The sequence below is a fragment of the Corythoichthys intestinalis genome, chromosome 17 (genome assembly GCF_030265065.1).
Source record: "Corythoichthys intestinalis isolate RoL2023-P3 chromosome 17, ASM3026506v1, whole genome shotgun sequence".
Lineage (NCBI taxonomy): Eukaryota > Metazoa > Chordata > Actinopteri > Syngnathiformes > Syngnathidae > Corythoichthys > Corythoichthys intestinalis.
The window spans coordinates 28,808,865-28,834,808 of NC_080411.1; the positions used below are offsets into that span (position 1 = coordinate 28,808,865).

Below are 25,944 nucleotides of genomic sequence, written 5' to 3' on the forward strand. Positions count from 1 at the left end.
TCAAGGAAGAATCGAGTTACGACCCTACGCCGTAGCCTGACGCGCACCTCTCGATTTTTGTAACCTTCGCGTCGCGTAGACGCGTATGACGTAGCGAAAACGGACTGTGATTGGTCCGCTCAGACTGTTGTTTCCGGTTTACCGCGAAAACACCGCCATTGTACAATAGAATCAAACATTGTTTTCTACACGCAAAAATGGACCAAGCCGACGGGAGTATCATCGAAGAGCAAGTCTCGTCAAGAAATTATTATTGTGATTGCCAAATGGCAAGGTCGGCGATCGAAAAAATAAATAAATGGAAGAACCACCGAGACGTGGGTGGTCGGAATCGAGTGGCCACACGAAGCGGTGACCCAGTCGGCCAAAAACTGCCAACTTTTTATCACTTTATGTCGTATTTTTGGTTGGTGCACTTCATCATTTACTGTGTACATATGTTTGCTGTGAGTCTGTGACTTATTTACGTGTCACACTTCAAGTATATAAAGAATAAAGCACAGATTTGGTGTCAAGAGTTGTTTTGATCTTTAATTTTCAATAACAGACGGTTCACACACACGATACATCATCACTGATTGAGAGTGCCACGGTGCTTTTTATGATAACCTTAAAATCAAGCCTCCCAACGCAGTTTGGGAAGTTCCCTAGACGCCAGAAATCTGCTATGGCTTCCCACTGGCTGGTTGTAGGACACAGCAAACAAATCGGGCTGGAGGGCTTTGCAGACCTTGAACGCAGTGCTCGACGCCAGTTTGAAGCTAGCCGCCACAGCTAGCTCTCTCCACCTGAGTCTAAAACTCTGTGCGGCATCAAAAGTCGGCCAGACCGCCTCGAAACCGTCTTCTGCGTCGCCTGCCCCTCAACATTTGTATGTTCAATATTTATTCGGTGTTGATGAGCAGAATATTTACTTTCAAGAGTTCCATATTGCATTGTTTATTTTTCTCCGACTAGCGGAAGTAAACAAGCATGCCCCAAAACCGTACAAACATAACGCCACATCCCTCTAGTGGCTTGGCGGTGAATTACAGAGCAACGCGTTCCCTCACCGCAGAACTATCGAATGTCGAATGACACCGTAGTCGCTACGCCGTCACCGCAACGCGGGAGTATAACTCAGGCTTAAGGTTCTTTATTACCTCTCTGAGTACTCTGCGCTGAACTCTTGGCGTCATCTTTGGTGGACGGCCACTCCTTGGGAGAAAAGCAACATTGCCAAACTCTCTCCATTTTTTGAACAACTTCTCTGACTGTTGATTGATGAACTTCCAGACTTTTAGAGGTGGTTTTGTATCCTTTCCCAGCTCTATACAAATCACCGATCCTTGATCGCAGATCTTCAGACAGCTCTTTTGACCGAGCCATGATGCACATCAGACAATGCTTCTCATCAAGACATTTCTTGCCAGATGTGTGTTTTATAGTGGGCAGGACAGCTTTAAACCACTCATCAGTGATTGGGCACACACCTGACTGTTTGATAAAAATTGGTTTCAATTGCTCTTTAAGTCTCCTGTCATTGTTTGCATGCTATCCTCATTAAAATATGAAAACCTATAAATGTTTGGGTGGTTTTACTTAAAGCAGACACTGTTTTTACATCTATGTGGTTTTGACAAAGATCAGATCACATTTGCAGGTGATTTTATGTAGAAATGTGGGGAATTCAAAAGGTTCCGATACTTTTTCATACCACTGTAATACTTTTTTTTCTCTTTTCTTTTCTCATATTTCATTTTTTACAGTACTTTGACTCACAAAATTCTGACTTCATTCACTTGAAAATATTACTATTATAATGCAACTTTTTTCAGGTCAATTTGTAGTTTTCATTTTCGACTTCCACTTGTCATGCAAATATGATTTGTTTGCTCATAATTTTATGTCTTAATTCCTTTAAAATTAAGGGGCTTAGATGAGAGTTTCACCCCGCTAATGCAATCTTTTTGATTGACTTAAAAAAACAAAACAGATGCACTCACAGTACACATTTTTGTCGGTTGGTGCTATTTTGACTCTAACTTGTCAAATCTGAACTTAAAAGCATCTTCACACATGAGCACGATTGCATGTTTTCCAAGTCAGTGTTTCGGACTCTCAGGTCTCATTAGAGTTCAGGAATGTTAATAAGCGTCGATGTTTAGATGAAGAGTGACTCCTTTTAGCATCAGTTTACACAGCGGGTCATGTGGGCCAGCTCACACATGCACTGAGTCATGTGTCCATAACTGTCATAACCTTTACAGATGCTAAATAATTGATATACCAAGATAACAACACCCATTTGATATGTTGTCAAATGTACAATTCCCAATCCAACACAAGAATTACAATTGTGATCACAGTCATGAAATACTTTGTTGGGAAGATAAGGAGAAATAAAAGTTTTTTAATTTCTATTTTATTTTTTAAATTTTAATTAAAATCTAGGGTTCTGATTGGATCACCACTTTCGGGCCAGCCTGCAAAACGAACAGGCGATGTCTACAAGTGTCCTGTGGGCACAGGGAACAGCACATGCGTTAAACTACTGCTGCCAGGTAAGAAAGACCCTTCCACTGTCTTGTGTATGCAGTTTTAGTGGATATGAGTTCCCTGGCTGATGGGAAGCAAGGTCCATCCGAGTAAACAAACACGGACTTAATGGGCGCTCCTTGTGTGATTACAGCTTCATTAAGTAGATAAACATTAAATAGCTCTTGGCCAGCTGTCCTGTGGGGACTGCTTGGGTTTGTCTATGCTTGTTGTGGGCAGCCAATCGACCTTTTCTCTTCTCATATTACAACTTTTATGCCATTAAATGACCAAATTATCTCCAAATATTATTATTAGGGTTGTTCCGATTATGTTTTTTTGCTCCCGATCCGATCGTTTTAGTTTGAGTATCTGCCGTTCCCGATATTTCCCGATCCGATTGCTTTTTTTTTTTTTTTTTGCTCCCGATTCAATTCCAATCATTCCCGATAATTTTCCCCGATCATATACATTTTGGCAATGCATTAAGAAAAAAATGAATAAAACTCGGACGAATATATACATTCAACATACAGTACATAAGTACTGTATTTGTTTATTATGGCAATAAATCCTCAAGATGGCATTTACATTAACATTCTTTCTGTGAGAGGGATCCACGGATAGAAAGACTTGTAATTCTTAAAGGATAAATGTGACTTTGTATATTGTGACTGAATATTGCCATCTAGTGTATTTGTTGAGCTTTCAGTAAATGATACTGTAGCCATTTAACTGTTCTGCCCAAATGCATGATGAGAAGTGCACCCATGACTGTGCGTAGTGGTACCAACTGATATATCTTCTCTGCGTTGGGAAATAACATAGGGTGTTAAGAAAAAGATCAGTTACTACATTTCTTCCCCACATTGCTTCCCACGATATTTCTAATCATAGTGAGAGGGATTGTAAGGCTTTAGCCAATTGAAAAAATGCTCCAAAGGCTGCCAAAATTCACTCTTCTCATTTTATGCTGCCTTTTAGCTCTATATATAGGTAAAACGGCGCAATTACAGATTGAACGCGACAATGCATGAGTGGGTCGTCCAGCGCATGCGTTAATTGCGTTAAATATTTATAATATAATAATATAATATAACGTGATAAATCTGTAAAAAAATTAATTACCGCCGTGAACGGGATAAATTTGATACCCCTACCTTAAGCCTAAACTAAAGACTGGATGAGTGGAACATATTATGTCTGTAACGTTAAATACAATTAGAAAATGATTTAATTAAAAAAAAAAAAAAAAAAAAAAAAAATATATATATATATATATATATATATATATATAATATATATATATAATATATATATATATATATATTAAAAAAAGGCATGTCCGATATTTTTTTGCCGATTCCGATACTTTGAAAATGACGTGATCGTACGATAACTTTATTCGGGGCTAATACAACTATAACAACAATACAAATTGAGTATTTGTATCTTCACATCATTTTGGATTGTTTTTTTTCTCCAAAATATTGCAAGCACTGGTAGACTTGTACAACTGTACTTGTGTCTTTTTATACTTCTCTTATTTTACTTCTCCATTTATATTCTTATCATGTTTCTTTCATGTATTCTAGTAAAAGGTCATATTTCTCTTTTGTTGCAACTTTTTGCTCTGGTTGACACGTGGTGCGTGCTTGCAGGTGACAGGGAGTTGCCCTCTCAGGCAGAGGCCAATCCTGCAACAGTACCTCACTGGTCTTGGAGCTCCCCTGGGGCTCTTGCACAGATGGGGAGTGTGGCAGCAGTTGGATAGCTTAGTTGTGATGGGGGTGGGTGGGCAGTGTTTCGGTTTCTCTTGGGGGCTGGTGTGGGGTCTTTACTTAGCTTATGAATTCCATCATTAGACACACTACATCAATAGAACTGCTAGCGCACTCATCCTGCACTGTCCTATCCTAGTCTTTCCCGTCCTCCCTCCTCTTGTCCTATAGGTTAGATGGTTTATTCCTATTTCACAGGATCTAATCGTGATGACTTTGTAGTATATAGTCATGTTTAACTCATTTTTTGTATCCCTATGTTTGTTCTTTTTTAAGTCCCCTTAAACTCTTTTCTGTCCAAATGAACACAACGGCAAACTATTTACCATGTTGATATCATTAGATTGTCCAGGTTTGCTTGATGTTGAGCTTCTTCTGTACATCTTCCGTTAAAGTTCCTAGAATTGCTCCACTTTACTATAACAAGGAAGCTCCTAAATTCTATCAGACAGATATCTGTTTCCTGTTTTCTTTGTGCACTTCCTCCTTTGGTTTTTAAAAAAAAAAAATTATCAGAAATGAGAGATTGTTAGTTTCTAGCAGAAATGTCTTAAAAACAACTACAAGAACAACCGTTATGAGTAAAAACCATGCACTAGCTGCTAATAGCATGCAAATCACAAAATGAAACTAAACACTCTGCTACGCAATAACAAAAAGGCTCACACACAGTATGTTTAAGCAGCCTTTTAATATTGGGAAAGGTGCAGCAACCTAAATCAAACGGAATTTAGGCCTAATTTTGTTGCTTTTATCTATTTCATTGGCAGTATTAGAAGAGTGCAATCATTGCTACCATAGCCCCTTTTGTAAAAAAAAAAAAAAAATGTCGCATGGTATCATTTTAGGGAGGGCAATGATTTGTGCCTTTAAGCCCTTTCTGTTAAATAAAAAGAAAAAAAGTCATTAACCATCATTGTCACCGTCATTTGCACTATTTTGGGAGGGTGGGAGGGCTTATCATGACTCACATTTGTGCAATGGGCAAAACCTCCAAGTTCCTATATTCCCTGTTACTTGTGCATAAAGTAAAAAATATTTATAAAATGCACTGTGTAGTATTACCATATACATACTAACCTAAAAACCTTTTAATCAATAACATTAAAACAATGAAACAATTATAATGTTTTTTTTTTTGTAGATTATAAATCACATGAAAATATAACATAAAGATTAAGGTAAAAAAGGCTGTTTTTTTTTTAAACCACTGTCCATAGACATCATAATATACACTCACCGGCCCCTTTATTAGGTACACCTGTCCAACTGCTCGTTAACACTTAATTTCTAATCAGCCAATCACATGGCAGCAACTCAGTGTATTTAGGCATGTAGACATGGTTTAAGACAATCTCCTGCAGTTCAAACCGAGCATCAGTATGGGGAAGAAAGGTGATTTGAGTGATTTTGAACGTGGCATGGTTGTTGGTGCCAGAAGGGCTGGTCTGAGTATTTCAGAAACTGCTGATCTACTGGGATTTTCACGCACAACCATCTCTAGGGTTTACAGAGAACGCTCCGAAAAAAAAAATATCCATTGAGCGGCAGTTCTGTGGGCGGAAATGCCTTGTTGATGCCAAAGGTCAGAGGAGAATGGCCAGACTGGTTCGAGCTGATAGAAAGGCAACAGTGACTCAAGTAACCACCCGTTACAACAAGGTAGGCAGAAGAACATCTCTGAACGCACAGTACGTCGAACTTCGAGGCAGATGGGCTACAGCAGCAGAAGACCACGCCGGGTGCCACTCCTTTCAGCTAAGAACAGGGAACCGAGGCTACAATTTGCACAAGCTCATCGAAATTGGACAATAGAAGATAGGAAAAATGTTGCCTGGTCTGATGAGTCTCGATTCCTGCTGCAACATTCGGATGGTAGGGTCAGAATTTGGCGTCAACAACATGAAACCATGGATCCATCCTGCCTTGTATCAACGGTTCAGGCTGGTGGTGGTGGTGTAATAGTGTGGGGAATATTTTCTTGGCACTCTTTGGGCCCCTTGGTACCAATTGAGCATCGTTGGAACGCCACAGCCTACCTGAGTATTGTTGCTGACCATGTCCATCCCTTTATGACCACAATGCACCCAACTTCTGATGGCTTCTTTCAGCAGGATGTCATAAAGCTGGAATCATCTCAGACTGGTTTCTTGAACATGACAATGTGTTCACTGTACTCAAATAGCCTCCACAGTCGCCAGATCTCAATCCAATAGAGCATCTTTGGGATGTGGTGGAACGGGAGATTCGCATCATGGATGTGCAGCCGACAAATCTGCACCAACTGTGTGATGCCATCATGTCAATATGGACCAAACTCTCTGAGGAATGCTTCCAGCACCTTGTTGAATCTATGCCATGAAGAATTGAGGCAGTTCTGAAGGCAAAAGGGCGTCCAACCCGTTACTAGCATGGTGTACCTACTAAAGTGTATATATTAATATATAATAATTAATTATGAAGCGTACCTGATTGGGCACTCTTAACACTTGCTCCTTATAAAATTCTATACTCAACTGCATAAGGCAAGTCTGAGGTGGAGTAAAGGACACCCTGCTTCTTTCTCTTCCTCTGGGAAAAATGGAAAAAGAGGAATTTGTCCAGCTGCTCTTCCTGTGTGGACTCTCTTGTTTATTCTTCCGTGTTTCTTGCAGAAAACACTACTGTTCCCAACTTACATGAAGTCAAGGAAAACATGACCATGGGAACCACACTCGTGACCAATCCCAGCGGCGGATTCTTGGTAAGATGCCCAGTGCCATACCATACGTATGTGTGTGAGAATTCTATACCATAAATAAAAGCGTGTTCAGGAGACCTTTGTGGGAATTTCAGACTGGATGCTCAGCGTTTTGCTTGCAGGTTTCTGGGAATGTGACAGTATTTTGTGAATGAAATGTGGAAATGCAGTAACTGCACTTTCTATAGAGATGAGCTCATAAACTTTACACCTCTGTTCTTATGATTTGGGGTTTGCTGGCAAGGTGGAAAGAAAGAAAAATTCAACTTGCGTGAAAATGACTGCTGTTTTATTTGAATACAATAATTACCAATATGCTTGTTCAATTCACTGTTTCCTCATCTTTGTACAACAACTTTGTGTGTGTTTTGCGTGTGTCTGTCTATCTGTAGGCATGTGGTCCACAGTACGGCTACATGTGCGGTCAGCAGCAATACATTTCAGGGGTGTGCGCCAACGTCAGTTCGTCCTTCCAGGTTCTTAACTCTGTGGCACCTGGCGTTCAAGGTATGCCTTCCTACCTCCCAAAACTGCTCATTACAATTTTTTAAATGTAAATTGCGTGACCTCTCTTTTAGAGTGTGCAAAGGAGCTGGACATTGTGATTGTCTTAGACGGTTCTAACAGCATCTACCCATGGAGCAGCATCATCGATTTCCTTGTCCGATTCATTGAGAACATTCAGATTGGACCCAAACTTTCACAGGTTTGTGCAGCATGCTCATTTTTTGGTCAATTCTTAGCAGTGAATGGTTATTTTTATTACGCTTGCGTCGATCTGGCTCGGAACATGAGGACTTTTCCAGAGAGGAAACTCTGGAAAGTCATCTGGAAAGTCACCACCCAAGTCCAAGACCGCATCCTCGCCAGGCTGGAGAGATGACGTTGGAGCATTGAAGAAACAGAGGAAAAATGAATGTTTCTTTGGTGTTTTTCAGGTGGGCATTGTGTCTTATGGCGAGACGGTGACCCACCGTGTTAACCTGAGCCAGTTTGACAACACTGCCCCCCTGCTGGATTTCGTACGTGAACTCCCACAGCAGACTGGCTTCAAAACAATGACTTTCTTGGGCATCGACACTGCCAGGTATGACGCCAGCAAGATTTCTGTTAGCACATGGCAGTCCCCTATGAGTCACAAGACAGTAATCATTATTTCTGGGCTTTGGCAATGACATCCAAATGCGCCTAAGAAAACAGCACACCCACTGCTTTGTACTAATGACTCAAAACTGGTCTGAGGTATACATCAAGGGCGTAGGTTTGCATAGGGCGGTAGGGACATAACACTAGCAACTTTTCAGGATACTTATATTGTCCCTACTAAATTTTTAAGCAACCTTATATGCATGATCTAATGAATGTGCCGGTACATAAGCCCCCCCCCCCAAACGCATGCTTCATTGGCTGGTGACTTGACCCACCCCCGAAACACACACGCACGCTCACACTCACATAACCCCAACAGAAATACATGTCAAAGAACATGTCGCCTTCTCCAGCCCCTTCGAAGAGGAGGGATATTAGAAGTTCTTTTTCAGCCAACAGCAGTCACTGTACATAATTTAAAAAGACGCCAATGTTGTTGCGGTGGGGAACACACCACTAATTTTGCTTCTGAAAGTTCGACTGCATCAGAGTTAGCATAGCATTAAAGTGCCTATGACATCAAATAGCATGTTTAGTTCAGATTTAACACGTTATTTTATGCTCCTGAATGAAATAGACCGCATGGATGTGTGTTGAAGCGATTGTTTTATTTATTCCATTTTTTAATCACACGCCATGAGTCTTGGGTTGAGGACGAATGCGAATGTGACGTCACCTGGGTCAGCATCTCACAATACAGCATTGCTTTATAGCACGCAGATGGACTTCGGATTAAGCTGATTTTGCGGATTAATTCGTTTATTTTTCACATCACACCAGCCAAATGTGTTGCGGATTCTTGTTGCTGCAGCAGTGAGAGGTGTGTGAGCCTTTTTGGGTTTCAAAAGGTTCATGTTCACCCCGAGTTTGGCCAAAACAAGTCTGACAACTGTGGGACCGTTGGACTTACGAAAAATTGAATAAACATCGTGTTTTGAATTATGTCAAATACTGGGATCATGGCACACGTTTTAATACGAAGGTGGCTAGTCGCACACCCCCCTCGGTCCTCTTCGATTGCTCGACGGGAGAGCGCTATACTTGGCTTATTACCCTCTTCGTGTGCCCGGTGTTCTGTCAAATTTTGCACCACATCAGAAATTTCAACTTTGTGTTAAAAATGGCCGCGAATACAGTGATTACAAAGTAAACACTACAAACTTTCCTTAATTAAAGGAATATTTACTTATGCTTGATCATGGACGGACATGTAGAAAAGTTCTCCTTAGACACATCCTGCTGTGTTAGCTGCACACAACAACTGCACGCCGCTCTCTCACTGTATACGTCTTCGCCGTGTAGTTAAGCATTAATTTACGCCATATTCATGTTAAACATGTATGCTTATGATGTTACTTGTGTTGTTACCTGTGGATAACACTGAGAGTCCAACTGAATGTAAAAGAGGGCTTATTCACAGCCACAACAGCTTTGGGAGCAAAATATCATAAGGGTACAAAATTTGGCAACCTCGGGTTGGGCTCAGGCAGCTACGTGCTCCTACGACGTCGGCCGGTTTGTCCGGCGGTCATTCTCCAGCTGCTTCCCCAGCAAACGAGCTGTCCTGCCCGCACCAGGGGAATGACGAACTGTCACTTGCTCGTCACCGGGGGGGTTGTCGATCGGCGAAGACAATCAACAACCCTGCCTCCGTGTGAAATGATCCGGGGTAGTTTTATGTGATTTTTCGCTTCGAAAGGCGAGAACAAGTTCTGGAAACGCTGCTCGGTTCGGGTTAGCATGTCGGCTTGCTGTCACGCCTACTGGTTTGTTTACGCTCTCCGAAGCAGGGGCAGGGAAATGGAAAAAGCTGGACTAACTCTGGTGGCATAAAATATCGTTCGGGAGGTTCAAGAAGTCGACAGTTTTGACCATTATGGAGTAACTTTGCCATGTCGTACTGAATAAATGCATTTTTAATATTTCATATTCAATTTAGCACAAGACTGTTATTTGTCATGACAATACCATTTATTTAGCAATTGGGGAAAATACCTAGATAAAAACAATATCTTGTAAAAATATTGGAGTAGAGAGATTGAAACGATGACATTTTGCTGTTCTACATCGTACTTTCCTCGTTCTGAATCTTCCCTCTCAATGTGCTGAATTCTAAATTAGCTGAAATCGTGACCCTGCCGACTGATCCTCCAGCTGGGGACGCCAGAGTGCTATAATGACAGGCGTGGCTGAACGGCAGATTAAAAAACTAATTTCTTGTCATCTGCGCTTTGGCAAATTGTTGTATATTGTCAAATGGTGTCAAAATATGATTCTAATAATATTTAAGACTTTTTTTTATCCTGTCGATGCCACCTTAATCTATGTGAATTTGCTAAAATGCAGGACTCGAGTAAGAAGCTGCTTTGAGAGAAGTATCCTTCTGTTTGTGTTTTCTAATGTTAACGTTAATTAAACTGTCAGAAATGTAGTGAACTCTGCTGGAAACTATAAAAGTAGAAAAACGTGAGCAAAAAGCTCCTCAGCGAGAAAGGGGTGCTGCATAACCTCATATGTTGCTCACACAACACAATATACACACAACATAATCATAATTAACTATGTACATTTAAAAAAAAAAAAAAAGGTTTTTTGGGGGAGAGGCCGCGAGCTACCCACACTAGCGTTGCGATTAACTGGTTGATGGTGGTTGACGTAATGAGCACCCTTGATTTAGCATATCAATAATTAGCTTCATATTCGTGAGAAATGTAGCCCTGACACCCGTTCACTGTTTGGTCTTATTAATGTCCCATCCCGACTAAAAAGTGTGCATCCATCTTATACTGTTATATCATCCCTACCAATGTTGAGAACAATCCTACACCCTTACTATACATATATTTGGTTTTACTGGAACAATGTCGAAAACGTCATCTAGTTGTTAGTTAGTATTCGTCAATACCATACCTCCGTTACATTCTCATTTTGGTTTAGAAATAGTTCAAAAGCCCAGCTTTTGGCAAGCCACCAGATCTTATCTTATGATAAAGGTATTTCCTTGATTGAAATAATGTCAATAATCCATCTTGTGTCTCATATATCTAGTCTATTTACAATAAATTATCGTTCCAAGTGTACAATGGTCCAAAAGTTCAGCTAGTTGCTAACTAATAATATTAAACTATAAATATACAAACTTTAACTATAATTAACTAACTTTACACCGTATTAAATTAAAAAAAAAAAAAATAAATAATTTTTTTTTAACCCAAACAAAAATGTCACGCTAGATTCTAGTTCTTAAATTTGGCAAATCTAGCTTGAATTATTGTAGGATTCTTGTAAAAGTCTAATTGTGACTGAAAAATGGTCAAAAACATAAAAAGCAACAACTGTGTCCATGCTAATGTCAAAACAAGAAAATGATCAGACTAACGCTACGTAAACAAATAAAAAGATAATTTGGTTAATTTTTATGCAAATGGTGCTATTTTCTAGGAAGTCCAAGTCTGACAGTCTTTTTGTTTTATGAGGTAATCCTATCAGATTTTCTTATGTCTGAGGTGTGTGTGCTAGGAGTGTATTTAGCCTGGTAATAGGCTATGAAATTAAATATTGAACGTGTTTAGCATCTGTGATGGAAAAAAATCCTAAAGTACTGGATGAGGAAATTCAACACCTCCATAAGTATTGACATTGCCAACAGTGACATTGAACGGAATGTAGCGATTACCAAACTGACAAGCATGTCGTTTTTGTTCTTAAATGGGTCTTCTGATGAATGTCTTTTAACTGACAGCATTTCCATTGTATGACACGCCTTCGTTTGGTCCCTTCGGAAATACTCAAGAAACATCGGCATTTACCAAGAAGTATGTGTTTTTATAAGATCCCATGTGATGATGTGAGAAAGATTGTAGAGCACATGACACACGATATGAAAAAACTTCTAAAACTGAGAAGATTTTACATTCCTATGTGTGGGATTTTTTCGAGACAAATGTCCTATGTGTGTCCCGGGCCTTACATACAAATTGACTGGCTTTCTGTTAGGTCATAGCGGTTGTCTGTGAGTCACAAGACAGTAATTATAATTTCCTGGCCTTAGCAAAGACATCCGAATGCTCTTTAAAGACAGCAGGAGAACCACTATTTTTCGCAATGACGTCAAACTGGTGTCTTGTCTTTCTAGGACGGAGGCATTCATGCCAGAACGAGGTGCCCGGCCAGGTGTAAAGAAAGTAATGGTTATCGTGACAGATGGCGAGTCGCACGATTTCTACAACCTCAACAAAGTCATTGGTGACTGCGAGAAGGATGGCATCGAGAGGTTTGGGATCGCGGTAGGCGGAAAATCTCCTTTGTGTTATTTTCTTTCCAGGCCAGCGGTTGTGTCGCTCCCATAAATAATTATAGAACAATATTCCATTAGCTAAGTTTAACTATTTATCCTGAAAATACTGAACAAATAAATTGTTTTAGAGTTAGGGTTTATTTAGGGTAATTGAAAAACAGTGAAAAAGCTGCTTGCAACTAGATGCCTGCAGATTAAAATACATTGAAGTTTGGCAGTTCACCTAACCTTATTTACATTAACTACTGTATTGTATCGACTCACTAAAAAGTAGAAGAAAATAAATGTCTCAACAAATTAGCTTAGCCTAATTCGTATGAAAACATTTCGATAGGGAAAAATGATTAAGGACTTAATTAACCTGATCAGTCTTGTTTGAGACCAAATTTTAGCTAGTGGGTGGTTATAGCTAGCATGCAAGCTAGGCTAACTCAGTATCTTATTTTGAGCAGAAATTGTCATTAAGACAGCTTTGCAAATTAGCAAGCCCTCACCCATGTTAAAGTGTTGTTTTTTCCCTTTCCAAAAGACAAGGTAATAACTTCGCGTACAAAAAAAAAAAAAAATAATAATAATAATAATTGATAATAATTGATAATAATAAAAAGTTATAAAGCAGCCAGTAAGCAAATCATTTTCACAAATCTGGTTTTAAAATGAGAAAAAGATGAAAAAGAACAACTAAATATAGTCTATCATGAATCAAAGTCTTATTTTGACTGGATATTTTCTAGAAGTTCACTATTTAGCTTGCTAGCCTTGCTTATACCTTCCACTAGTCTTAGTGTCTGACAATAATATAGTCAAAGAAGTCAAATTGGTATCTATCCCAGTGCAGTTTAGATTAATTGGGGGGGGGGGGGGTGTTAGCTCTTCCCTTATATAGCCTAAACTGCTTTACGTTAATATATATTTATAGATTTTTTCATTGGGAAACTGTCCCAAAGTCAATTTTACAGCTCATTAGTATACTGTAATTCCCCTTATGGTTTAGTCTTTTTTGACAGGAAAGAAAGTGCACTTCAAAGCAACTTATCTGAGCCCAATTTACATTATAATCATGATAAAAAATCCAGTTTATACTCTTGTTAACAAACTTGAATCATAGACTTCACTATCTGTTGACGGTACAAGGGGTTCGGTGCCGATCCATAAGGGGGCCTATTTTGAAAAACTAAAAATTCAAATATTTTCAAAGTCAAAGCTCCTAGTGATCTAAAACCAAAATAGGCACCTCCCTTAGGCATATAGGCTATGAGTCTCCATTTACAAAACTTAAAATGTCTATAAAATTCTCAAATTTTACACTAGATGCACAAAAATCATCAAATGCAGAGCTAGTCACGTATATTTTCAGGATCATTAGCAATATATAACATATCAAGTTTTTTCCCAAAATAGCAACTTTTTTTTTTTTTTTTTAATTTAATTTATTTTAGTGCAAGCTTTCAACCCTAATAAATCACTCAATTTTCACATTAGAAACTTAATACGTGATGAAAGCATGCAGAATCATCTGAATTTTACTCAACAAAAGCAAAATTTGCATTTTTCTACAAACATTCACAATTTAATTAGGATGAATTCCGATGTCACTATTGCCTCAGCACGTCTTGCCGGTGTTCTGCTAAATTTTGCACCCTTATAATATTTTGCTCTCAAAGCTTTCGTGGCAGTTAAAAAGCCCTGTTTTACATTCTGTTGGGCTCTGAAGGTTATCCAAAGGTGATAAATAAACAATTTACATCATAAACATTCATGTGCAACACGAAAATGGCGTAAATGCTTAACGACACGGTGAAGACGTTAAGAGTGAGAGAGCAGCGTGCAGTTGTTGTGTGCAGCTAACATGGCGGGATGTGTCTATGGAGAACTTTTCTACATGTCCGTCCATCATCAAACATAAATTAATATTCCTTTTTTTAAAGAAAGTTTGTAGTGTTTACTTTGGAACCGTTGCATTCGCGGCCATTTTTAACATTACGCGCATTCGCTGAACCGCAAAGTTGCAATTTCTGATGGGGTGGAAAATTTGACAGAACATTCTATCTATCATTCGATCTATCTGGCCTTTGTCCTTTTTAGATTGCAGTGTTACATAAAATCAAACACGTAAAAGGCGGGGGGGAAAAAAATGTATGGACGGAAAAATGTCTAAATTACTACTTTTTTGCTCAAAAATGGGCAGTTGGCTGAAAATTACAAAACAAACAGCTTTTTAAGTTGAAAATTCTTGTAAATAAATGCGTACACCCCAAATTTCTACAGATATGAACATGGAACAGAACAGATTCTTGGTTAAAAGTAAAAAACAGGCAGTTATCAATCATTTTATGTAAATATTTCAAGCTAAAATTACGCTATTGTGCAATCCAGCCGTCACAAAACAAAGAGCTTTTTAAGTTGAAAGTGCATGCATTGGGGTCTTTAATATAATAATAACATTGAATCCTCGACTAAAACACTCTTGAGACACTCCTGCCTGCTTGTATGCAGTAAAACTTTCGTCCTGTTTCCACCTAAATCCGGCATTTGAACGCAGTGTGTGTTTGAGTTTGTCGCAGTGAAAGCCAACTCAGCTCTGCCAGGGTCAGTCCCCAACGGGAAGGCGTGGCGTAATGTTTGTAGAAGCTGTCTTGTCAACTGATGGTGAAGTCTATGCTTGAATCAAATTTTTGTTTTGAACTATGGAAAAAAGATCTATTTACGACAGGATTGTCATTGTTGTGAGAAGGCCATAAGCATTTTTAAATGGTTCCTGTGCAAATTTCTGCAGGTTCTGGGTGACTACAACCGCCAGAACAAGAGCGCTGAAGAAGTGAAGAAATTCATCAATGAGATTGCATCCATATCTAGTGAGCCTCTACGGGACCACTTCTTTAATGTGTCAGACGAGGTGGCACTGTTGACCATCGTGGACGCGCTAGGCAGCAAGATCTTTGCCCTGGAAGGTAATCAAGGGTCGACGGTTGTTGCCTACACCCTATACATTTCTTACAGTTTTATTTTTCTCCCCCTTCAGCTACGACTGGCAATTTCACCTCATCTTTCGACATGGAAATGTCGCAAGCTGGGTTTAGCGCGCATGCTTCTAAAGTAAGTATGTAGCAAAGGCAAAACAATCTTAACTCATTGGCTGCCATTGACAACAATGGATGTCCAATTTATCCAACCAGGGAGGACTTGTTGTAAATACTCATTTTTCTGTGCCATTGATGGCGCTAGACGCAGGGGTGAAAGTTGGTCAGAACGGTCAGGAACGCAGTTCCGGTATAAGATTCAGGGCTGGAATGCTGTTCCGGTACACGGTGCTTTGATTCTGAAAATATGATGGCAACTGTCAAAACGCTATTTAAAAAAAAAAGAAATAAAAATGCTAAGCTGCCACACATACACTTTATCTCCAAGAAGAAAACAATCTACCAACAACAGATCTACATACACAGGTGTTAACAACAAGCATAATAAAGTGCTTGTGTTGCTTAATCCGTTTCCACCAATATTTATTATTGATTTTATTCCACGGACGGCATGGAAGTTTCCCCAGCTGCTGCAGTTATATGAGTCTGACGATGATGAGTCATGTCAATGTGCGAATGCACGCAGCAAAGCAAAACGTCTGGACTCATTTATCCGTTCAATTCGCTGACATACTGACATGTGATCAGCAGAGATAGTTAGCTCTGATTGGTTCAAATGTGCATGTTTTCTGGAACAGCAAAATAAAAAATAAAAAGGTTGTTGAACTGATGCGACAAAAAAAGGGCAGTGCAACATAAAATGGATCAAATCTTTAAGAGCAACGAAAGAGTTGAGGAGGCTTATTTATCATATTTAGTTTTATTTGCTCTGATGGGGAGAGTCAAAACATCTTAGCTGTCAATGTGCACTTTGGACTTACAGTGTATCACAAAAGTGAGTACACCCCTCGCATTTCTGCAGATTTTTAAGTATATCTAAGCCCGCTTTTCTCATCAGACCATAGGACATTGTTCAAGTAATCAATGTGCTTTCTTGACATGTCTTGAGCAAACTGTTTGCGGGCTTTCTTGTGTACCGTCTTTAGAAGAGGCTTCCTCCTGGGGTGACAGCCATGCACACCAATTTGATGTGGAGTGCGGCGGATGGTCTGAGCACTAAGAGGCTGACCCCCCACCTCTTCAATCTCTGCAGCAATGCTGACAGCATTCCTGTAACGAATCACGTGACATTTTGGAGGGAAAATGACAAGCAGTACTCAATTTGGACATTTAGGGATGTATGTTTTTTTTCAAAGGGGTGTACTCACTTTTGTTGTCAGGGGTTTAGATATTCATGGCTATATTTTGAGTTATTTTGAGGGGAAGATACATTAACTATAAGTTGCACACAGACTACTTTTCATTGTGTCAAAGTGTCCTTTTGTCAGTGATGCGAGGGGTGTACTCACTTTTGTGATAGACTGTATATTTGTTCATTTATGTTAGGCTACTTATTCATTTCCTTATGATTTAAAAAAAAGTCAGTGTTTGCGTGATCTTCAAAATATATTCCATTTCACTCTGCATAATAAAAGTCATTTGTACTTATTTTTCTGAATGTTACTTATATCTTTGTTATTAGAAAAAAAAACAAGAGGTAAATGTTTACATTAACTTCAATTTTAATATGCGTCCAATTTTCTTCAGTAGTTAAAATTGAGATTTGGCATTAAGTATGTGAGGAAATGAGGGAAAATAAAAATTAGGAGATGGAGGTTGGGGTTGTTGCTGATTTTGTTCACTTTTATTTTGCAAATCGTTGAAAAAAATTTTTTGGAATGAAAATCAGTTTTTGTATGTGTTATAGAAATAACTGTGCTAAAACAGTTTTCTTTGCATTTCAGTAGTTTAAGAGCTTTGACACCCCCCCCCCCCCCACCACCACCAAAAAATGAAAGAAAAAAACATAGAAATAACTGTGCTAAAACAGTTATCTTTGCATTTCAGTAGTTTAAGAGCTTTGACCCGCCCCCCAACAAAAAAAAATGAAAGAAAAAAACATTTTAAAAAAAAATAATAATAATTCTGGCTCCATGGCGACCTGCACGTCGGGGAGTTCCGGCAAGAAATTCTAGGAACTTTCACCCCTGGCTAGACGTCCAACCTATTTTGACCGTGTGAGGTCATCCGCCTCTCACAGTCAAAATGGGTTGGACCTCTAGTTTTTATCTGATGACTGAGCTGATGAACTCCGACACAATTGTTATCTCTGGTACATCGTCTACCCTTCGTGAATTTACCTTGCTGGTTGACATTTCTAGAAACAAGACCCTCTGTGTCTTCCCGCTGAAACCACATACTGATGGCATTTGGTGTGGTTGTGCTAACATGAGAAAGCGCGAGATGTGGAATCAGGCAGTGGCTCCAGTAGCATAACAACAACATTTTTGCTGTTCACATGCCTCCTGCGTTCATTCATTCATTAGCAGTTTCCTACTTTCTGCGTGTTTAAAAAACAGCCAGCTTCCCTTTAGTGTCTCTTGCCCTTATTCTGACCCTCGAGTTTATCGCTTCCTCGATCATGTGCTTTATGCTTTCTCCTGCTGTCTCACTGTGTATAACTTGTCTCAGTGACAGCAAACAAACTGATTTGTTCTTCTAGTGTATGCGTGAGGCCCCGACTTTAGCAGTCACGCGTCGAAGGAGCATTCTGACGTATTTAATTACGGCTGTTTTCCCAGCCCTTCCTGTTGGACAAACATCTTCACTTTATAAAAAAGCACATGGGTTATATTTAGGGCTGCAATGCACAATTACACTCATTTTTAGTCAGTTGTTAAAATATCTTTTTAATGAAGTTTTAAGATACACCCTTCATTTTTTGTTGCATTCTGAGTAATGCAATTGATTTTGTTGTACTATACGCAGGGGTGAAAGTGGTTAGAATTTCTTGCTGGAACTCCCCGACGTGAAGGTCGCCACGGAGCCAGAAATTTTATTTATTTATTTATTCATTTATTTTGGGGTGGGGGGGGTGTTCGGGTTCAAAACTACTAAAATGCAACAATAACTGTTTTGGTCAGTTATTTCTATAACACATACAAAAACTGATTTTCATTCAGTTTTTATTTTCCCTCATTTCCTCACATACTAAATGCCAAATCTGAATAACATAGGTTGTATATTAAAATTGAAAATAATGTAAATGTTTACTTTTTGTCGTGCTTTTTAATAATAAAGATAAAAGTGACATACATTCAGAAAAATAAGTACAAATGACTTATATTATGCAGAGTGAAATTGCATATATTTTGAAGATCGCGCATTGATTTTTTTTTTAATCATAAGGAAATGAATAAATAGCCTAACATAAATGAACAAATATAAGTCCAAAGTGCACATTGACAGCTAAGATGTTCTGAACCTCACCATCAGAGCAAATAAAATTAAATATGATAAATAAGCCACGTTAACTCTTTCCTTGCTCCTAAAGATTTCTGTTGCATTGCCCTTTTTTTTTTTGGGATGTTTCAGAAAACATGCACATTTGAACCAATCAGAGCTAACTATCTCTGGTGATCACATGTCAGTATGTCAGCCAATTGAACGGATAAATGAGTCCAGGTGTTTTGCTTTGCTGCGTGCATTCGCACATTGACGTGACTCATCATCGTCAGGCTCAGATAACTGCAGCAGCTGGGGAAACCTCCATGCCGTCCGTGGAAAAAAATCAATAATATATATTGGTAGAAACAGTTTACGCTACACAAGCACTTTATTATGCTTGTTGTTAACACTTGTGTATGTACATTAAATCTGATGTTGGTAGATTGTTTTCTTCTTAGAGATGAAATGCATGTGTGGCAGCTTAGCATTTTTTTTTTTTTTTACATAGCATTTTGACAGTTGCCGTCATATTTTCAGAATAAAAGCACCGTATACCGGAACAGCGTTCCGGCCCTTAATCTTATACCGTAACTGCATTCAGGCCCTGAATCATATACCGGAACTGCGTTCCAGGCCTGAATCTTATACCATAACTGCGTTCCTGACCGTTCCCGCCCACTGTCACCCCTGACCATACGGTGGTACATCTTCTTAAGAACATCTCTACATACAGAATTTTCAGGTTAAGACCAGTGTTGTTAATAACGGCGTTAGAGTATAACAGCGTTACAAGTAATCTAATTAACTACTTTTCCCATGTTTGCAAAGCCGTTACCGTTACTAAGGATATGAAGGCATGCGTTACTGCAATTTGGTTGAATGACACGGGAGACACGGCGTTAGCAGAGCGGGAGTGGGGAGGAGGGAAGGAGGTTTTGACGCTGTTGCAAACACGATGCTAGGTGGTTCGGAGTGTTAGCATTGCATTTGCGTTCTAACTAGCATTAGCATTTAGCGTGGGGAAACTCATCTTAAACTGTCGGGCCCCCCTTTTTTTTTACATCCAGTTCGTGGCATTCAGGTGGCGTATATGCTACAATATAATAATAATTTTGTTTTGTTTTTTTATTCCTCGCTCCAAACTTTTTTTGAATGATGTATCCATAAACCTTGTGTGTGTGTGTTTTTTTTTTTTTTTTTTTAAATCAAAACACCTACATTAAAGATAGGAGAGGGAAGAGATTCAGAGTCTCACCTGCATATTTAAAATATATATCTATACATATCAGGGGTGTGACGGTACACACAACCCATGGTTCAATACGTAAGGGGGTCACGATTCGGTGCGGGTTCAGTACAACAGGAAAAACAAAAAGACTTTTTTTTCACACAGCATTTGAAAGTTAAAGTTTGTATACCATTACACAGTTATATAGGTGAATTTTTTTAGAAAATTTTAAAAGTGTGACATTTTTTGTGGAATCAGAAAGACAGGTCAATTCAGTCAGTTAATATAAACATATTTATATGTGAAAGACATTACATAATGGATCATGTAATAACGTGGAGACTATTATTATACTGTTATTAGATGCATCGCGATTCAACACGCGGCGATTTGATCACGATTCATAAATTTTCAAAAGCGATGATTTTCCCTAATACCTTTATGACAGCCGCTCGTTGCGGAATGAAATTCAAAACATGTCTGCTGCCCGGACACCTTTAAAGGATGCACCCACAACATTATGATGGATGCTGCCGGTTACTGAGCGAGAGATTTACCGTATTGGCCCGAATATAAGACGGCCCTGATTATAAGACGACCCCCTCTTTTTCAAGACTCAGGTTTGAAAAAGACTTTTTGAACACCTAATTAATTTTTATACAGAAAATAATTACAGTACATCCGAAACAAATGATTATAACAATATATTTGAGAGAAAAAGCATGTTATTTTGCCTCATTCAAATCTTAATATCTGAACATTTAAATATGTAAGCTAAAGTGCAATCACATTCGTAAATGAATGGCTTCTGGTTTTTGAAATGTAAATAAACCAATATATATTGTGATAAAACAACAAAATTGCAATAACTGCATTAACCATCAAAGTGAAGTCTAACTGTCTAACTGTAGGCTTGAAACAAATCTGAATAAGGAAAAACATTGCAATAAAATAATGCAAACTGGTTCAACTTGAGAGTAGCTGACATCTGTCATGACAGAACATCGCTTCAATAATATTTGGCGCCATCTAGCGTCGTGAATGGGGAGAGTAGCTGAGTTCTGTCATGACAGAAAATCGCTTCAATGATATCTGGCGCCATCTAGCGTCGTGAATGGGTATAATGTCTAGACCGCGAATATAAGACGACCCCCTCTTTTTCATTCTTATTTCAACGCAAAAAACACCATCTTATAGTCAGGCCAATACGGTACTCCTTTTCACTTGACTGGAAAATAAATTTGTGTATGAGACAGGCAGGGACCCGGCGGTCGCGCTTCTGTGTGCAAGCTATTTTTTAGAGCGAGAGGGGAAGAGAGATAGTTCGTTGCTCCTTGTCTTTCAGTTGTCCAGCAGTAGGTTCAAGTCGTTTTAACTGGAAAAAGTCTGTAGTGTTTTGCTAAGTCCCATGTCTGTCTATCAGAGGTGAGTACACAAACCCTCCTGTACTGTTTAGCCTTTATTGTTTTTTTTTTTGAGATGTTACTAGTTAGCGCTGAGCGCTATACTTATTTGCGACTTGTATTTCCGTATCAAGTTGTTCGTTGTTTGGTGGTGTACAAAAGTTATTCCAGATGCAAAACGTGTAAAACCAGGATTAAGTACAGCGGTAATGCTACAAACATGCGAAATAGTACAGAAATCAGTGAAAACATAGTATATTGGTTAAAAGAAGTCTTATTTCTATAAACACTTTGTTTGTTTCCAGAAAATGTGGAATGCATTCCACCAGTGATTTTGCACTTTCTTGCAGCTTTTTTGTTGTATGGGCATGTTTCCATCATTCCTGTTGAAACGTTTGGATATTTTTTAACAAATAATGGACATAAATTTGTTTGGCCACTTTATTTATTAGTAATGTACGAAGCATCGATAATTGTGATAATCGTGATAACCGTGATCATCGTCAATACTGTGATCGTGGTTCAATAATCTAATCGTAGCACCCTGGATAATAATCGAATCGAATCGTGGGGTGCCTAAGATGGCACACCCCTAGTGTAGAACATGAAAAGTAACATCATTTACTTTGCTGAGTAACTAATTACTCTTACATTGAGGTAACTGAGTTACTAATTCAATTACTTTTTGGGAGAAGTAATTTGTAACTGTAACTAATTACTTTTTTAAAGTAAGATTAACAACACTGGTTAAGATACGCTTCAAATGGAAAATATTGCCTCTTGTTACGAAAGATCAAAACATAATAGAATATCATGTTCCTTTTTTAATAACCACATGCCAACATTAGGTTAGCGTGATACTATACCTTAGCTCCAGACGTAGCTCTACAGTCTCCACTTAGCAGCTGTGCCCCCTTTACTTTCCTTTTGTCTCGTCATTGGTCAAAATGATACTTCTACATTGTTGTTGTTTTTGAAAAATTAAAATATTTTCAAGTGTTGCGGTCAGTGTAGTGTTGAGTTGTGATACCTTCAAGATTTGGGTAGATATATAACTTTCTCATGCTTTATGGTATCATCCATAGGAAGGCTTGCTACTGGGAGCAGTGGGAGCCTATGACTGGAACGGAACAGTAATAACGCAGACTGACATGGGAGCCATTTATCCAGAGAAAAACCATTTTTTTGACCCTGAAAGCGAAGCTGGGTATGAAAGATTGGCTGGCTATCTCGGTAAGTCCAAAAAGTGACTTTCACGCTTGTCTTAATTTGATGTTAATCTTTCACCGCCATCATAGAGCTACAGGATAAATATGCAATGTTTCAACTTGATCTACTCTGGCCTGACTCTTGTTCTTTACCCAATGTCATAAATAATACACGCCACTTTGCCTGCGCATCTCCATGCCTTTTATGGCTTGTAACAGCAACCAAGCATCTTAACATCGATTTATTTTATCAAGCTGTCGTTGTGAAGAACACACTCCACTGTTTCTGCGTTCCTAGCTGGTCTACTGTAAACTTAGCTTTTGGCAAGGCTGCTTTCGTGTAATGCTTTTTGTCTGCCTTCCTTTATGTTCTTCTCTGCAGTGGGCTGTGCATTGTCCTGCCAATTCCTTGTGTTTTATCGCTTCCCCCTTGAAAAGTGAGACGTAAACATTTCGGCCTTGTGTTTGTTCCTACAGGTTACGACGTCCAGTCAGCGTCCACCCCCGATGGGGTGCTGTACATCACGGGCGCGCCACGGTACAACCACACAGGCCGTGTTTTTATCTACAAACTGAAGGGCAAGGATGTTGTTGTGTCGCAGACACTGGAAGGAGAACAGGTTAAACATTACACCACTGTGCTGCCTATGTCTAAACATAGCAGAGGTGAAGAGGAACAGTCCTAATGATTAATGGGCCACTTCTGTTCTGCTCGCAGATTGGTTCGTACTTTGGGAGCGTATTGCAGACTCTTGATGTTGATGGCGACTCATACACGGATCTCCTCTTGGTTGGCGCTCCTATGTTCATGGGTCCTGACAGAGATGAGCAGGGCCTAGTGTATATCTACAAGCTACAGCAGGTAGACTGAACAGTGAATTGTAATCCCACGCACATTCGTGATTACCTATTTGCATTTGCATTCTTTCATATTCACTTAAGAACTTCTCTCCCTATAATGACTAGGGATGTTCCTGATTCAATCACTGATCAAAACCTGGAGATTGTGTCATTTTCTTTGGATCAGAACTGAGCGAAAAAAGATCTGTTTTTTTAATGTGTATTGATTCATTTTTACTTATAACTTCTAAGTGCTAAAATGCAACAAAGTAATCCAGATGTACAAGGAAATTTATTGCCCCCATAAAAAAAAAAAAAAAATCATCAATCTGGATCAACATGTTGATTATTTAAAGCAACACTAGGTAACTTTCAGATTTGGTCGTTTTAGCGACGCCGGTGGATAAAAGCGGTAGTGTTTTGCCTTAAGGAAGACTGTGTTTCCCATTAGGACCAGCGTACACCAGCACAGTGTCGTAAAATCATGATCTCCCGGTCGCCTGCAGATGTATTAAACAACATTTTTCTTTTTCCAGCGGCTGTGTGAAGGATAAATAGTAATAAGGTAATGAATCCAGTTGTGGCTAAACAATAGCATAAGACTGTTCGCAACCGTGTGACTTAAGTGTGGCTAATCCCCCCACCCCACACCAACTCGTCAGCACTGACGATCTTGGTTGAGGGGGTGTGGGGGCGTTACGCCAGCGAGTGAAAGCCAGGCTAATGTTTATCCTTGAGTATCTTTTTATCCTGGTAGCCTCACTTTTTTTCCTCCTCAAACAAAACTTTTTGTCTTTTTTGCAGAATTCGAGCGAAAGCGTTCGCTTCGACTTCTGTCTTTTTAGTGAATGTGGACAGTGGGAAGTGATGTATGCTGTAAAGCAGTCAGCACATTTGTAGTTTTGTTGTATGGCAGGGTTCCTGCCACCCTCCTCAAAGTTGATTAGTGCCGGTGAAAGTGATGCAGACGCCCATAAGATATAAAAGAGGTGTCATTCAACTAGTTGTCAGTCGAAATATCATAAATGTCATGAAGATATTTTATAAAGGTTGAAAAGTTACCTAGTGTTGCTTTAAACACAATGGAATCAAAATGGATTAAATACTAAACATTGATTATATGGTTAAACAAATGGTTTACATTTAAATGTCTCAAATGTTTCACCAACAAAATTGTCAAAAATACCAAAATTGCTTTGAATTTCTATTGCTTTGGGTTATAAATGTAACTAATTTTGTTAAATGTGTAAACAATATCATATTAAATCGATCAGAGGTCCTTGGAATTTGTAAGACCAACAAATATATCATTAATACAAAGTCAATATCGTTTCATTATCATCATGAAATGGTTATGGTTATTTATATTCGGAGTAGATACGTAGAAGGAATTAATGTACCATGCCCGTTTCCTAATTCCAATGCATTGCTCTCATTGCAGAACGGACACTTTGACTATGAGTTTACGCTAAAGCCGATCAATCAGTCATGCTGCAGCGGCAGCTCGTCCGACTGCACGCACAAAAATGAGCCTTGCGGCGCACGCTTTGGCACTGCCATCGCCGCCGTGTCGGACCTTAACTTGGACGGCTTCAATGATGTGGCCATAGGAGCGCCTTTTGAGAATGACCACAAGGGGGGCGTATATATCTACCATGGGGACAGCAAGCGTTCGCTCAAGGAAAAGTTTGTGCAGGTGAGCCCCATTGACTGGTCAAGAATGGATTTGTTCTATTTAATCTAGGGCTGTCAAATGATTAAAATTTTTAATCGAGTTAATTACAGCTTAAAAATTAATTAATCGTAATTAATCGCAATTAATCGCAATTCAAACCATCTATAAAATATGCCATATTTTTCTGTAAATTATATATATATTCTGTAAAATAAATTGTTGGAATGGAAAGATAAGACACAAGATGGATATATACATTCAACATACGGTACATAAGGACTGTAGTGGGCATTTCACTCTACTGTCATTTAAATCTGTGTATGCTGTCCTCATTCCGAAGCGTCTACTTTTTCCAAAGCTAGACAGCTAGTGAACGACGCCTTAATAATCAGACTTCTTCCTTTTTCATCTGATTTATTAATAAAATGGCCTCAAACCACTGTCCTCTTTAGACCGTAGTGAAACAACAACAAAAAAGTACACAGCATTGCATTAGCAACAACGTTAGCTTAGCACGCTATACAGGTTCACTAAACATAAACAAAAAGCGTCTCATACAAAAAATATAACATTTCGCTTACTAACATAATATGTACATTCTTTACAACAACCATACTTACGGACAAATCTTGTCCAAGGATCATATAAGCACAACATTATCAGCCCGAGACGTCGTGCAGCCATAATGAAGAAAAGAAGAAAATAATAAACCATGTCGCAAAGTGACCACAAGAGTTCGCTGTTGGACAGCGCAAAAAG

General features: G+C 39.0%; 1 protein-coding gene and 1 long non-coding RNA gene across 3 annotated transcripts in view; one reads left to right on the forward strand and one right to left on the reverse strand.

Annotated features, from left to right (window-relative positions):
• Positions 1–25,944, forward strand: part of itga1 (integrin, alpha 1) — a 102,591-nt gene that overhangs the window by 48,044 nt on the left and 28,603 nt on the right. For both annotated transcript variants that reach the window (XM_057818432.1, XM_057818431.1), the window contains 12 exons: positions 2,434–2,543; positions 6,953–7,041; positions 7,431–7,545; positions 7,617–7,744; positions 7,977–8,125; positions 12,323–12,473; positions 15,261–15,435; positions 15,507–15,580; positions 22,548–22,695; positions 23,148–23,290; positions 23,389–23,532; positions 24,952–25,206. In XM_057818432.1, the coding sequence (XP_057674415.1) occupies positions 2,434–2,543; positions 6,953–7,041; positions 7,431–7,545; positions 7,617–7,744; positions 7,977–8,125; positions 12,323–12,473; positions 15,261–15,435; positions 15,507–15,580; positions 22,548–22,695; positions 23,148–23,290; positions 23,389–23,532; positions 24,952–25,206 (1,681 nt within the window). The remainder of the gene's footprint in view (positions 1–2,433; positions 2,544–6,952; positions 7,042–7,430; positions 7,546–7,616; positions 7,745–7,976; positions 8,126–12,322; positions 12,474–15,260; positions 15,436–15,506; positions 15,581–22,547; positions 22,696–23,147; positions 23,291–23,388; positions 23,533–24,951; positions 25,207–25,944) is intronic.
• Positions 7,316–25,876, reverse strand: LOC130905247 (uncharacterized). The gene is made up of 3 exons (XR_009061073.1): positions 25,806–25,876; positions 8,013–8,166; positions 7,316–7,909 (listed from the first exon to the last, which is right to left on the reverse strand). It is a non-coding gene; the product is annotated as an uncharacterized LOC130905247 (long non-coding RNA).